This window comes from Melanerpes formicivorus, unplaced genomic scaffold (genome assembly GCF_026170545.1).
Source record: "Melanerpes formicivorus ecotype bairdi unplaced genomic scaffold, bMelFor1.0.p_v2 SCAF_39, whole genome shotgun sequence".
NCBI lineage: Eukaryota > Metazoa > Chordata > Aves > Piciformes > Picidae > Melanerpes > Melanerpes formicivorus.
Window position 1 is genome coordinate 3,277,221 of NW_027142391.1, and position 14,943 is coordinate 3,292,163.

General features: G+C 61.6%; 1 protein-coding gene across 2 annotated transcripts in view; it reads right to left on the reverse strand.

Annotated features, from left to right (window-relative positions):
* The window catches only part of LOC137451112 (tyrosine-protein phosphatase non-receptor type 11-like), a 64,707-nt gene extending 52,000 nt beyond the window's left edge, over positions 1-12,707 (reverse strand). For both annotated transcript variants that reach the window (XM_068158297.1, XM_068158295.1), the window contains exon 1: positions 12,635-12,707. In XM_068158297.1, the coding sequence (XP_068014398.1) occupies positions 12,635-12,648 (14 nt within the window). In that variant the 5' untranslated portion in view covers positions 12,649-12,707. The remainder of the gene's footprint in view (positions 1-12,634) is intronic.
* Between the last annotated feature and the right edge of the window lie 2,236 nt (positions 12,708-14,943).

The window sequence follows — 14,943 nt, forward strand, 5'->3', positions numbered from 1 at the left end:
CTCCTCCTGAACACCTCCAATGACGGCGACTCCACCACCTCCCCAGGCAGCCCATTCCAATGGGCAATCACTCTCTCTGTATAGAACTTCTTCCTAACATCCAACCTGAACCTCCCCTGGTGCAGCCTGAGACTGTGTCCTCTTGTTCTGGTGCTGCTTGCCTGGGAGAAGAGACCATCATCAGCCTGTCTACAACCTCCCTTCAGGTAGCTGTAGAGAGTGATAAGGTCACCCCTGAGTCTCCTCTTCTCCAGGCTGAGCACCCCCAGCTCCCTCAGCCTCTCCTCACAGGGCTGTGTTCCAAACCCCTCACCAACTTTGTTGCCCTTCTCTGGACTCGTTCCAGCAGCTCAACCTCCTTCCTAACCTGAGGGGCCCAGAACTGGACACAGGACTCGAGGTGCAGCCCCAGCCCGTGAGGAGCCTCCTGCTTCCCCAGCACCGAGCATCCAGCGCAGGCAGGTCCTGGCTCGGCTGGAGAGCAGCACGAAGGAAAGGCTTGCACAAAAGGCTCTCCAGCATCACCAGCGCAGAGCCAGGCTGCAGGAGGCCTTCAGCAGCCTGCTCTGCTTGGGAGGTGTCCCTGCCAGGGCCAGGGAGCTTGGAACTAAATGATCTTCAAGGCTCCTTCCATCCCCGAAGCATCCCATGGATCTGCTCCCCCAGGGAACACAGAAGGTGGCACCAAGGCTTGAAGGCTGCCTGGGCTGTAAGAGGAAGCTGAGAACTCAGCCTGGCACCGGAGGCTGCTGCCAAAAACCTGCACAGCAAACCCCCTCTGCGTGCAAGACAGGGCCCATGGCCTGCAACTGCACCAGGGGAGGGTTAGGATGGAGGTTGGGAAGAGTTCCTGTGCTGCAAGAGTGGTCAGGGATGGGAACAGGCTGCCCAGGGAGCTGGTGGGGTCCCCATGCCTGGAGGGGCTCAAGAAATGTGCCCCCTGGCACCTGGGGACAAGGGTTTCATGGCCATGGTGGTGTTAGGTCCACAGAAGAGATGATCTCTGAGATGATCATCTCCGCTGGGGGTCCCAGGGCCGAGCGCTGATGGGGATGCCGGAGCTGAGAGCACCGCCGGGGGTCCCGGGGCTGAGAGCGCTGCTGGGCTCCCGGGGCTGAGTGCTGCTGGGGATGCCGGAGCTGAGAGCGCCGCCGGGGGTCCCGGGGCTGAGAGCGCTGCTGGGCTCCCGGGGCTGAGTGCTGCTGGGGATGCCGGAGCTGAGAGCGCCGCCAAGGGTCCCGGGGCTGAGCGCGCCGCCGGGGGTCCCGGGGCTGAGAGCACTGCTGGGGATGCCGGGGCTGAGAGCGCCGCCAAGGGTCCCAGGGCTGAGAGCGCCTCTGGGGGTCCCGGGGCCGAGAGGGCCGTCGGGGATGCCGGAGCTGAGCGCGCCGCCGGGGGTCCCGGGGCTGAATGCTGCTGGGGATGCCGGAGCTGAGAGCACCGCCAAGGGTCGCTGGGGATGCCGGAGCTGAGAGCACCGCCGCGGGTCCCGGGGCTGAAAGCGCCGCTGGGGTCCTATGGCTGAGAGTCCTGCCGGGGTCCCGGGGCTGAGAGCGCCGCCGGGGCTCCCGGGGCCGAGCCCATCCCCGAGTCCTTCTCCCCCATCCCACAAGAGATGCTCTCCCAACCAAACCCCTTCTGTGCTTCTCTCTGGAGGTGCACCCTGAGGCTGTCTGCAGTTGGCCTCTGCTTTGCCCTGCTCCCAGGTCAGCAAAGGAGGTCAAAAGGCAGCCAGCCACAGCAAGGCCAGGCTGGGAAGCAGCCCCAGCAGCCCTGTGCCCGGCAAACCTTGAGCAGATGCTTGCTCAGACCCAGGCTCCTCACCTGATAACACAGCCAGGGCAGCTGCAGCAGACACCAGCCCAGCCAGAAGAGTCAGCTCAGCCTCTCCTCCCCCTGCACTCCTTCCCACACCAGGGAGCTGCAACAAGCCTGATAAACTTTATCTCCTTGTCCTGAGAGGCTTCCCCAGCCCAAAGTTCTCAGGGGGGAATGCTGCTGTGATTCACCCTGGGCAAAGCAGCCTCCTGGGGGCCAGCAGCCATGGCTGGACCAGGTGACCTCCTCCTCCTCTCCTCCTCCTCCATGCCCTTTTTAGATCACCTGCTCTCTGCCCCCTGTGATAGGGGCAGACCAGAGCTCATCTGTCTCCCAAGATCAGAGAACTGTCAGGGTTGGAAGGGACCTCAAGGCTCAGGCAGTCCCAAGCCCCCTGCCACGGGCAGGGACACCTCACACTACAGCAGGTTGCTCACAGCCACCTCCAGCCTGGCCTGGATGGGTCTCTGGAGGCCACAGAGCCTGTCCTGAGGAGCCAGGAAGAGCAGAGAAGGGCTGGAGGTGCAGTGTGGAGACACAGAGCATCCCAACATCAACCACCACCATCAGAGCCTGGCACAGGGCAGGCAGCAGATGAGACTCCTCTCTTTCTCCCCTCCCTGGCACTCCAGGCAGAAAACCTCCTCCAACACAGAGGAAGGCTGCAAGGTGCAGCCCCTGGCCCTCCCCAGCTCTAAAAACCCCAAAGCTCCCAAACTCACACCCCTGAGAGATGCTTCCACTGCAGCTGGGGCACAGCAACATCCTTCCCCCATGGGACCTGCCTGGGACAACCTGTGACAGCCACAGCAGCTGCCCCAGGAGAGCAGCAGTGCATGAAGCCCAGGATGGGAGGCTGGGGGACCCCTCCTCCTGGGGAGTGGAGGCTGGGGGATCCTTCTCCCCCAGGGAGGGAAGGCTGGGGGACCCCTCTCCCCCGGGGAGGAGAGGCTGGGGGACCCTTCCTCCTCGGGAGGGGAGGCTGGGGGACCCCTCTGCCCCGGGGAGGGGAGGCTGGGGGATCCCTCTCCCCCGGGGAGGGGAGGCTGGGGGATCCCTCTGCCCCGGGGAGGGGAGGCTGGGGGACCCTTCTGCCCCGAGGAGGGGATGCTGGGGGACCCCTCTCCCCCAGGGAGGTGAGGCTGGGGGACCCCTCTGCCCCGGGGAGGGGAGGCTGGGGGATCCCTCTGCCCCAGGGAGGGGAGGCTGGGGGACTCCCTCTCCCCCAGAGACATCCCTCAGCAATCAGGCAGAGCTGTTTGGAGAGCAGCCTCCACACAACCAGCAGCAGCAGGAGCTGTTTGCAGCCCCCCAAACCCCAAAGCCCTCTGCAGGAAGCACACAGTTCCTGGTTTCCAGCTTGGGTTAATGTGAAGAATTTCCTCCTTCCCTTCAGACTCCTGCAGGAAGCCTGCAAACAGAGCAGCCCCAGAGTGTGATCAGGCTCCAGCCCACGCAGAGCTTCCTGGAACAAGCAATTGGGCTGCAGGAGGCCACTTCCCAGCCCTGCCCACCCCTCACACCAGCAGGCAGCAAGTGCAGCCCTGCCCAAGCCACTGCTCTTTGGTCAAGGCGGTGAAAAGCAGCAGGACAGCCCCATGGCTGCTGCAGGAGAAGGGTCAGAGAGGGTTTGAGGAACTGCAGACCCCTGGGGGGGAGGCTTCTCCTCCACACACATCCATAGGATCAGAGTCACCTGGCTGGATAAGGTCAGCAGGTCCAACCATAACCTACACATCTCCCCTGGGCACAGCTGCTGGAGTGTAGCATCCTAGAATGGGTTGGGGTTGGAGAAGAGCTCCAAGGCCACCCAGCCCCCAGCCAAGGGCTCCAAGGCCACCCAGCCCCCAGCCAAGGGCTCCAAGGCCACCCAGCCCCCAGCCAAGGGCTCCAAGACTACCCAGCCCCAGCCAAGGGCTCCAAGGCCACCCAGCCTCCAGCCAAGGGCTCCAAGGCCACCCAGCCCCCAGCCAAGGGCTCAAAGATCATCAAGACCAACCATAACCTAACATCTCCCTCTGCACAGCTGTTAGAATGGCTTGGGGTTGGAAAAGAGCTCCAAGATCACCATGCCCCGGGGGAAGGACTCCAGGGTCACCAAGCCCCTGGAGGAGGGCTCCAGGGTCACCAAGCGTGCCCAGAACCACCTCCTGCACGCCCAGAACCACCTCCTGCATGCCCAGAACCACCTCCTGCATGCCCAGAACCACCTCCTGCATGGCTCTGGGGCTGACCAAGTGTTCCATGGCACTGCCTGCAGCAGCTCCCAGCTGCAGACCCACAGGTACACATCTGCCAGGCCCCTACCTTGGCCAGCTGAGCCATCCTTGGGGGGGGGAGCAGCTCTGGGGCTGGGGACCCTGGGGGAGCAGCAGCAGCAGCTCAGGGGGGCTGGGGGAGCAGCAGCAGCTCGGGGGCTGGGGACCCTGGGGGAGCAGCAGCAGCAGCTCAGGGGGGCTGGGGGAGCAGCAGCAGCTCGGGGGCTGGGGACCCTGGGGGAGCAGCAGCAGCAGCTCGGGGGCTGGGGACCCTGGGGGAGCAGCAGCAGCAGCTCGGGGGCCGGGGACCCTGGGGGAGCAGCAGCAGCAGCTCTGGGGCTGGGGACCCTCGGGGAACAGCAGCAGCAGCTCAGGGGGGCTGGGGACCCCTGGGGGAGCAGCAGCAGCAGCTCAGGGGGGCTGGGGACCCTGGGGGAGCAGCAGCAGCAGCTCGGGGGCCGGGGACCCTGGGGGAGCAGCAGCAGCAGCTCTGGGACTGGGGACACCGGGGAGCAGCCTTCCCCGTGTGGCCACCCAGCACCACGGCAAGCAGGACCTGCACCCAGGAGACACCTGGTCGAGTCCAGCTGGCTACTGCTGCTCCCCTGGCAGAGCTCCACCGGAGCACAAAGCCCCAATTCATTCCTTCAGGTGCCTGGGAGGCTCCCGAGAAGAATCGGCTCCTCGAAAGCCAATTAACTGAAGCCCTGCTTGGAAGCAGCAGCCAGCAGCTCCGGTACCACCCAGCCACAAAGGAAGCTGGCCCTCAAACACAGCTTTGGCAGCTGGGGCTGGAGGTCTGGGCTGGCTTCTTGCTCAGGGAGCTCTGCCTCACCCTGCTGCTGCTGCTGCTGCTGCTGCAGACGGTGAGGAATTCTCCTTGGCAGCCTGCAAAAGAGATCCAGCTGCAGCTGAGGGATGAGTTCCAGGGCCCAGGGAGCTCCATTTGTCTTGTGACCATAATGAGAGCAGCTCAATCTGCCTGGGGCAGGGGGGAAAACCATAGGATACTGGAAAGAGCAGGGGGGGAGGGCAAAGGAAATCAGCCAGGGGTTGATCCAAGAGCCTCTCCTAGGCATGGCCACAGCTCCTTCCACACTTGGCTGTTGGAAACTGCAGAAGGGGAGACCTAGGCTGAAGATCTAAGCCATGAGGGTGGGGAGACACTGGCAGGGGTTGCCCAGAGAGGTTGTGGATGCTTCATCCCTGGGAGTGCTTAAGACCAGGTGGGCTGAGGTCTTGAGCAGCCTGGGCTGGTGGGAGGTGTCCCTGCCTGTGGCAGAGGGGTTGGAACTGGGTGGTCTTGGAGGTCCCTTCCAACCCAACCCATCCCATCCCTGGATTAACCATGCAGTGAGGAGTGAGCACTGCACTCCTGCCCTTCCTGCCCTGCAGTGAGGAGTGAGCACTGCACTCCTGCCCTTCCTGCCCTGCAGTGAGGAGTGAGCACTGCACTCCTGCCCTGCAGTGAGGAGTGAGCACTGCACTCCTGCCCTTCCTGCCCTGCAGCGAGGAGCTTGCCCTAGCTGGAAACAAACAGCAGCCTGGGGCCTTGCAACTGAATCAAAGCATCCCTGGAGGTGTTCAAGAGGGGATTGGAGGTGGCACTGGGTGCCATGGCTTAGTCCTGAGGTCTGTGCTGACAGCTTGGACTTGATGAGCTCTGAGGTCTCTTCCAACCTTGCTGATTCTGTGCTCACAGAACTGTTTCTGTTGGCAAATACCTCCCAGCTCGTCCAGCCCAAGCATCAACCCAACCCCACCATGGCCCTGTGCCCAAGTGCCATGCCCACACAGCTCTTGAGCACCTCCAGGGGTGGGGACTCCACCACCTCCCCCTGGGCAGCCTGTGCCACCCCCTGCCCACTCTTGCAGCAAAGGAATTGCTCCAAATCTCCAAGCTGAACCTGCCCTGGAGCAACTTGAGGCCATTTCCTCTCCTTCCATCAGCTGATCCTAGCTGCTGCCAAGGTTCCCATCCTCCTCATTCACCACAGGGGCAGCCTGGTGACAGAGCACAGCTGCTCCTGCCTCTGCATTGCCATCTCCCTCCTCCCCACCTGGCCAGGCAGAGAGTGCCCAGGCAGTCACAGCAGACCCTTGGAGGTCTCCTGCACAAATGGCTCTGAGCTCTGATTCTCCCACGCTGCTGCATGCCCAAGGATGCCTGCAGGCAGAGAGCAAACCAGGGGAAGTCTGAGCTGAGGGGCAGGGGCAACAGCAAAGGAGGGCAGCAGAAGGCAGCTTGCTGGGAAGGTCTGGTGATGAGGGTGAGCCAACACCAATGAAGCCAGGGGGTGAACTCCAGCTGCTGCTGTGGCCTGTGGCCAGGGAGTCACAGATTGCATAGGCCTGGAAGGGACCCTGGAAGGGCATCTTGTCCAACCCCCCTGCAGGCAGCAAGGACACCTCCAGCCAGAGCAGGCTGCCCAGGGCCACAGCAAGGTCTTGAAGGTCTGCAGGACCAGCACCTCAACCTGTTGCAGTGTTTCCCCACCCCCCTGGTGCAGCACTTGCTCCTGATGTCCAACCTCAGCCTCCCCTGCTCCAGCTGCAAACCATTCCCGTGCTGGAGCTGAGCAGGAGCCAGCTCCAGAGCCCAGTGCTGCAGTCCTGCATGGAAGTGGTGTGAAGTGAGAGCAGAAGGGGAGGTGGGCTCCCTGCTGCCTGGGAGGCTGCTACCTGAGGCAGCAGAGTCAGTTTGGCTGCCCAGCAGTGCTGCACTTCTGCCTGGTGCCTGCAGCAGCCTGGCAGGAACCACAGAATCAATAAGGTTGGAAAAGACCTCAGGGATCAGCAAGTCCAAGCTGTCACCCAACACCTCCTGACAACTAAACCATGGCTCCAAGTGCCACATCCAATCCCCTCTTGAGCCCCTCCAGGGATGGGGACTCCACCACCTCCCTGGGCAGCACATCCCAGTGGCCAACAGCTCTCCCTGTGAGAGGGATGGGAACGAACAGCTCACCATAAAAGAAGGGCCAGAGGACCTCCCTGAGCTTGCCCCAGCAGCTGTGGGCCTGAGCCTGCTCCTGCCAGCAAGATCCACGCTCAGCCTGCTGCCAGCCGCTGCAGCCTCCAGCTCTGCCCCCCGGTGCGGCGTCGCCGAGTAGCCAGGACGCCAAGAGGCTGACCTGGTTTTGCTTCCTGGACCAGAAATCACCAGCACCCCAGCTGCCAAAGCAAGCAGCTCCTGCAGATCCTCCAGGTTAATGTTTACACTGGGATTGAGGGCAGGAAGTGTTGTGTTTGCTCGCTGCGAAAGGGAGTGGGAAAGCCGGGACCGCAGGGGACTGGCATTCTGCTTCCTGCCCCTGCAGCCGATGCTCAGGGCTGGCTGGCTGGCAGGCAAGGGCTGGGACACACCTGGATCCCTTTGAGGCCTCAGATGCACAGCTATCTGCCCTGCCCAAGCAGGGCAAAGCAGCTGAAGGAGGACACTGAGGGGCTGGAGCAGGTCCAGAGCAGGGCAATGGAGCTGGGGAAGGGTCTGGAGAGGAGCAGCTGAAGAAAGATACTGAGGGGATGGAGAAGGTCCAGATAAGAGCAATGAAGCTGGAGAAGGGTCTCCAGAACAGGGCTGGGGAGGAGCACCTGAAGAAAGACACTGAAGGGATAGAGCAGGTCCAGATAAGAGCAATGAAGCTGGAGAAGGGTCTCCAGAACAGGGCTGGGGAGGAGCAGCTGAAGAAGGACACTGAGGGGCTGGAGCAGGTCCAGAGCAGGGCAATAGAGCTGGGGAAGGGTCTGGAGAGGGGCAGCTGGAGAAAGATACTGAGGGGATGGAGAAGGTCCAGAGCAGGGCAATGAAGCTGGGGAAGGGTCTGGAGAACAGGGCTGGGGAGGAGCAGCTGAAGAAGGACACTGAGGGGATGGAGCAGGTCCAGAGCAGGGCAATGAAGCTGGGGAAGGGTCTGGAGAACAGGGCTGGGGAGGAGCAGCTGAAGAAGGACACTGAGGGGATGGAGCAGGTCCAGAGCAAGCCAATGGAGCTGGGGAAGGGTCTGGAGAGCAGGGCTGGGGAGGAGCAGCTGAGGGAGCAGGGGGGGTGCAACCTGGAGAGAAGGAGGCTGAGGAGAGACCTCCTTGCTCTCTGCAACTCCCTGGAAGGAGGCTGGAGCCAGCTGGGTGCTGGTCTCTTCTCACATGTAAGAAGGGACAGGACCAGAGGAAATGACCTCAAGTTCCACCAGGGGAGGTCCAGGTTGGAGATTAGGAGAAATTTCTTCGCTGCAGGAGTGGTGAGGGGCTGGAAGAGGCTGCCCAGGGGGGTGGTGGAGTCCCCATCCCTGGAGGGCTTCCAAAACTTGTGGATGTGGCACTTGTGGCCATGGTGGTGCTGGGTGGGCAGCCGGACTGGGTGACCTTAGAGGTCTCTTCCAACCCAACCCATTCTCTGATTCTCTGTCTCTCCAGCCTGCTGTGAGTGCAGGGAGATGAGCACCCACAGTGGGGCTGGCACAGGCACAGCTGCTGGCTGACTCCCTACAGCCCACTTGGGGTCCTGGAGCCCCCAGCAGCTTCACCACTACCCACGGCCTCGGAGCCAGGAAGGGAAGAAGAGCAACTGCCTGCCCCTGAGCAGCAGCCCTCCAACCACCACAAAGCACAAAGAGCAATCCCTGCAGAGCTGGGAGAACCTCTGCAGGGACAATCAGGCTGCAGAAGCTGGCATTTACTCATTTCCTCCAGGCTTTCCCTTCTCCCAGCCACAGCATCCCAGGAAATGTGGCTGTGAAGCAAAACCAAGCCTGCCCTGGAGACAAGGGCAAAGCAATGCACTGCACAAGCCAGCTGCCAGCCCCCAGGGGCTCCAGGCATCCTCCAGCTCCTTTCTAGGAAAGGAAACAGGCACTGGGGAGCTGCAAGCCATGGCCTGGGGGAGCTTTATCTCCTCCAAGGTCTCTTTGTTAGAGCAAACAGCCTCTAAGGGCACTGAGCAGACAGAAACACCAAGGCAGAGGAGGGGCAGTGGTTGCTCAGCCTCCCAGGATCCAGAAGATTTATCCTGGAATGGCTTCACCTGGAAGGGACCTTCAAGCTCAGCCAGTCCCAACCCCCCTGCCATGGGCAGGGACACCTCCCACTGGCCCTGCTTGCTCAAAGCCTCATCCAGCCCTGGCCTTGAACACCTCCACAGCTCCTCTGGGCAGCTCATTCCACTGCCTCACCACCCTGAGAGCAAAGAGGGCAGCTCTGTCCTGGCTGGGCTTGGTCCATCCCTGACCTCCAGAGCTCTCCTGCACTTGAGAGGTCACATGGCAGAGAGGCTGGGAGAGGGGAAGAAGCAGCTCATTCTTCCAGCAAGCTGTTTGGAGGACACAGACTGCTGAATGGCTTGGAAGGGACCTCCAAAGGTCACCCAGCCCAGCCCCCAGGACACCACCCAGCCAGGTCCCAGCAGCAGCCTGAGGCTCCAGCTTGGCAGCAGCTCTGGGCTGTAGGCTGGGGGCAGCAAACTTGGCTTATTTCTGCCCTCATGGCTCACATCTGCACACCCCCAGCACTGGCACATGGCCACTGCCCCCCATGGCCACTGCCCCCTGCCATGGCTATTGCCTACCCCCATGGCCACTGCCCCCCAGGCTGGCTCCTGTGTCAGAATCAGAGCATTGCCAGGGCTGGAAGGGATCTCAAGGCTCAGCCAGCTCCAACCCCCTGCCATGGGCAGGGACACCTCACACTACAGCAGGTTGCTCACAGCCACCTCCAGCCTGGCTGCAAACACCTCCAGGGCTGAGGCTTCCACCACCTCCCTGGGCAGCTTGTGCCAGGCTCTCACCACCCTCCTGGGCAACAACTTCTTCCTCACAGCCAATCTCCCCACTTCTAGTTTTGCTCCATCCCCCCCAGTCCTATCCCTCCCTGACCCCCTCAAAAGTCCCTCCCCAGCTTTCTTGGAGCCCCCTGCAGATCCTGGAAGGCCACAATTAGGTCTCCTGGGAGCCTTCTCCTCTCCAGACTGAACCACCCCAACTCCCTCAGTCTGTCCTCAGAGGGGAGTTAGGCTGTGAGCAGTCTGCCCAGGCTCCACCAGTCCCCCCTCCGCAGCACAGCAAGGTCACCAGCAGACTTTCCCAAGCAAGTCAAGCACCCAGAGTGGGCTTTTTTATCCCATCTGCCTTCCTTGCAGAGAATAAGCACACAGGCCATGGAGACTCCAAAGCTGGGGGACAGTCCCCAGTCGCTCCTACATCCACACCAGCTCCCAAGCTGCTCAGCTGGGGACAGCCCTCCAGCAGTCCACTTGGTCCTGGAAGCAAGGAAGCACCACCTGGGTTGGGATGGAGCTGTCACTCCCTCACAGGTCAGATCCTCCTGCTCTGCAGTACCTCCTTCCACAGAACCATCCAGCTTGGAAGAGCCCTCCAAGATCACCAGGTCCAACTCATCACCCAACCCTAACTGATCAACCAGACCCTGGCACTGAGTGCCTCCTCCAGGCTGCTCTGAAACACCTCCAGGGACACTGACCCCACCAGCTCCCTGGGCAGCCCATTCCCAAGGGCAACCTCTCTGCCTGTGAAGAGCTTCTTACTAAGGCTAAACTTCCCCCTGCCCTGCTCGAGGCTCTGTCCTCCTGTCCTGGTGCTTTCAGTGCAACAGGCCAGCTGCACCTTGGCTCACACCAACAGCCTCTGCAGGGCACCCTGGAAGGCTCTCAACACCACACCACCTTTCAGCCAAGGGTTCCCCTTCAAGGCTGAGTGACCTGCAAGGAAGGGTGGAGAGGAATGGTCCTGCCAGGAGACAAAGGATCCACTACTTAGTGCTTCAGCTGGGCCTTGCAGTGAGCTTTCCTCATGAGGAACCACCTTGAGCCTCTCAATGCTCATCAGCTCAGCAGATCCACCTGGCCACAACCAGGCTATGCTTTGAGCTGGGGGGAGAACAGCCTCAGGCAGGGTCCAGGCAGGAGAGAAGGATGCCCCACAGATCTGGTTGGCACCCTACACGTTGCTAGGCAAGAGAGCCAAGGCTGGGGCCAAGCCAGTTTGGCCACACCATGTGGGGGAGATAAAAAGGACCTGAGCAGGGTTACAGAACCTGCAAATCCAGCCCTCCATGGCACAGCTGGAAAGGGTGAGGGCAAGAGATGCTGGGAGCAGTCCACCCCCAGCAGCAAATCCAGCCCACAGGGCCCTGACCCCTCTTCAGCAGCACCACCAGGAGCCAGCCAGGTCTCTCAGGACTCCTGCAAGGGCTGAGCCGGCAGCAGCACCACGACCATTTTGCTGCCTCCAGCAGCCTGCCGCCCTGGGCAGCTGCCCGAGGAGGTGGAGCCAGCAAGGTAAGGGCAGTGCAGACAAATATTGACTCGCCTGTGGGCACAAGAGAGCACCCCCAGGGCTGCAGAACGAAGCCCAAGGGCCCCGAGTGCCGGCCCTCTGCTTTCTAGCTCCATCACCCAGCAGAGCACACGGAGGGTTTCGTAACTCCCTGTGGCACCGCCCAGAGGAGCGCTGCCTCTTCCTCAACTTCTTCTGCATGCCCTGAGCCCGGACACCAGACACAGCTCAGCACTTGGGGCAGGGGAGGACAGCCAGAGGATGGCCTAAAACACAAACCAAAACGAGAGACCTCCCCCCATCCCCCAAACACCATAAACCAGCCCCCTTGGGCTGCAGGAGGAGAGGAACACGGAGCCAGGGACACGTCCAGGAGATGGCTGTGCACACCCCACTCGTGACCTGCCCGTGTTGGGTCCTGTACCGGCACCAAGGGAGCACTCCCTGTCCTGTAACCGATCCCAGTGCTCAGCCTGGAGTGCCTGGCAGCTGTATGGCTGCTCCCCAGCCGCCACCCTCCGCAGGGCTTTTCGACACACACTTGACTTCCACCACCGCCACCCTCCCCCAACGCCTTTTGGGGTCACCTTAAGGCTGTCCCCCGTGAAAGGACCGAGAAGGCTTGAAGAAGCCCCAAAGCAGCTCTTCAGAACCCCCTCTGCGTGCAGCCCAAGCCGGCCGAGCAGCGCTAACAGGGAGCAGCCCCAACAGGGAGCAGCCCCTGGGCTTCTGTTTAGCCCTTTGGAAGCCACAGCAGAGGGGAAGGAATTTGAGGGACGATGTCCCCAAGTCACGCAAGCTCCTGCCACCCCCCCAGGAAGACACCGAAGCCTTGAAACAGCATCTCTGGGGCAACCCGGGGGTGGCACCGACATCGCACCCGACGCACCCACGTCTCTCCGCTCCCAGCTCCCAGCCCACCGAGACATTTCAGGCGAGTTGTAGCGCTCGGTCCCGTTTTGGTGTCCCCTCGCCGGCATCTCCAGCAGCCCCTGCCTGAGAAGATGCTTGCAGACAGCGAGGCTCCTCCTGCCCAGGGGACAGGGGGCGACCCGACACGGGCAGCGGGAGAGGGGCAGCACAGCCCCCGAGCCCAGCGCATCTACGGGAGAAGGTCCCGGGGGCAGGTCCGAGCGCAAGCCGGTGCCCGGGAGCGGCGGTTCGGCCAGACTGGGCTCTGCTCGGGTTCCGCTCCGGCTCGGTTTAGGCTTGACCAGGCTCGGTTCAGGTTCTGCTACGCGGGGCTCAGGTTCGGCTCTCGGTCCTTACCTGCGGGAGGTCATGGCTCCGCCGAGCTCCTGCCCCGGTCCCGCTCCATCTGCCCGCCCCGCCGGGGCGCCGGGCCCCGGGCCGCCGGGGAAACCCCTCCCAGTGACGCGGGGGAATCCCCGCCCTCCGCCCGCCCCGCCGCGCCCGGCCCGGCTCGGCTCGGCTCGGCTCGGCTCGGCTCCTGCGGCGCGGGGTCCGCTGGCCCCGGCGTGCTGCTGATGCCCCGAGTCCCGGCAGCTGCCCACTCTGCTCCCCTCGGCCCCCCGGGCTGCCAGTTCAGACGCTGGACGAGTGGCACAGGGAGCGCTGAGACCCCAGTGAGCAACGAGCAGCCTTCCCTCTGTCCCCCTCCTGGAGCCATTCTCCCACAGGCATCACCTTCTGGAGTCAATCCCCTCCTGGAGCCATTCTCTTTCTGGTCCCATTCCCCTCCTGGAGCCATTCTCTTTCTGGTCCCATTCCCCTCCTGGAGCCATTCTCTTTCTGGTCCTATTCCCCTCCTGGAGCCATTCTCCTTCTGGTCCCATTCCCCTTCTGGAGCCATTCTCCCACAGGCGTCACCTTCTGGAGTCAATCCCCACCTGCAGTTAATCCCCTTCTGATGCCATTTCTCCTCCTGAAGCCATTTCTCCTTCTGGTCCCATTCCCCTCCTGGTCCCATTCCCCTCCTGGTCCCATTCCCCTCCTGGAGCCATCCACTTCTGCTGCCTTTCCCCTCCTGGTGCTATTCCCTTCAGAATCCAGTGGTCCTTCTCCCTCCAGCCTGGCAAGCATGTTCTCCATCCATGGAGCATCCATGCTCCTTGCCAGCCAGCTCCACAGTACCCAGCATGTGAGATTTCACACCAGCAGCAACTTCAGACAGCCCTCAGTCCCCAGACACCATTAAGGAACAGATTGTGGTGTGAAGCTCCCAAGGACTTGAGATGTTAGGCTACCAAGGGAATGAAGCAAGCCACAGAGACTGAGCCTCTTGAGTCTGGCAAGGCTCAGCCACACAGAAGCATGGAACCATGGAGGGTCTGGGGTTCAACAGGAGCTTTCAAGCTCAATCCAGTCCAACCCCCTTGCACTGAGCAGGAACATCTTCACCTAGAGCAGGTTTCCCAGATGCTCATCCAGCCTGACCTGGAATGGTTCCAGGGATGGGACACCTGCCACCTCTCTGGGACACCTGTGCCACTGTCTCACCAGTGCCACTGTACAAACTTCTTCCTCCTATCTAAGTCTAGAACTTCCTCTCACAGTTTCAAACCATCACTGCTGCAAACAGGCCCTGCTGGAGAGGTTGTCCCCAGTTGTCCCCATTGAAAGATTGTCCCCAACAAAAGTTTGTCCCCATCAACCCACGCCACAGCCTTTGCTGTTGTCCCTAAATGCCTCCAGCTCCACTTGGGAGCTAGGAGGGCAGCTCCAGAGTGTGTTTCACCCTCCCTTGGCAAGGGGTTGGCACTGGATGATCTTTAAGGTCCCTTCCAACCCAACCCATCCTGTGATAAACACCAAGAGGTCCCTTCCAGCCAGGACAGTTCTGTGATTCTCCTCCCAGTATCTGTGGTGAGATCACAGAATTGTCAGGGCTGGAAGGGACCTCAAGGCTCAGCCAGCTCCAACCCCCCTGCCATGGGCAGGGACACCTCACACTCCAGCAGGTTGCTCACAGCCACCTCCAGCCTGGCCTTCAAAACCTGATGGGGATGCTGGCCCCCAAGTCTCCCTCTGGGGCAAGCTGGGATCAGGTGTGCTGCTATAGGCTGCTGTGAGCTTTAGGCCAACACAGCACATTTCATAGGCTCATAGAATGGGTTGGGTTGGAAGGGACCTTCAAGATCAGCCAGTTCCAACCCCCCCTGCCATGGGCAGGGACACCTCCCACCAGCCCAGGTTGCTCAAGACCTCAGCCCACCTGCTCTTAAAGACTTCCAGGGATGAAGCATCCACAACTTCTCTGGGCAACCCCTTCCAGTGTCTCCCCACCCTCACAGTAAAGACCTTTTTCCTAGGTCTCCCCTTGACCAAGTTGCTCAAGGCTTCATCCAGCCTGGCCTTGAACACCTCCAGGGAGGAGGCATCCACAGCCTCCCTGGGCAACCTGTTCCAGAGCCTCACCACCCTCCCTGGAAAGAATTTCTTCCTCCCCTCCAGCCTAACTCTGCCCTCCTGGAGCCCATTTTGCCCTCGGAAACCTTTGGAACCAGCTCAGGTGGGACCCCTGCTGCTTTAACCTAAAAGACCATAAATTAACCCAAAGCAATGCCCTGAATCTGGCACCTTTCATGAATGCTGGGTGAGAAAACAAAGGCAGCTGT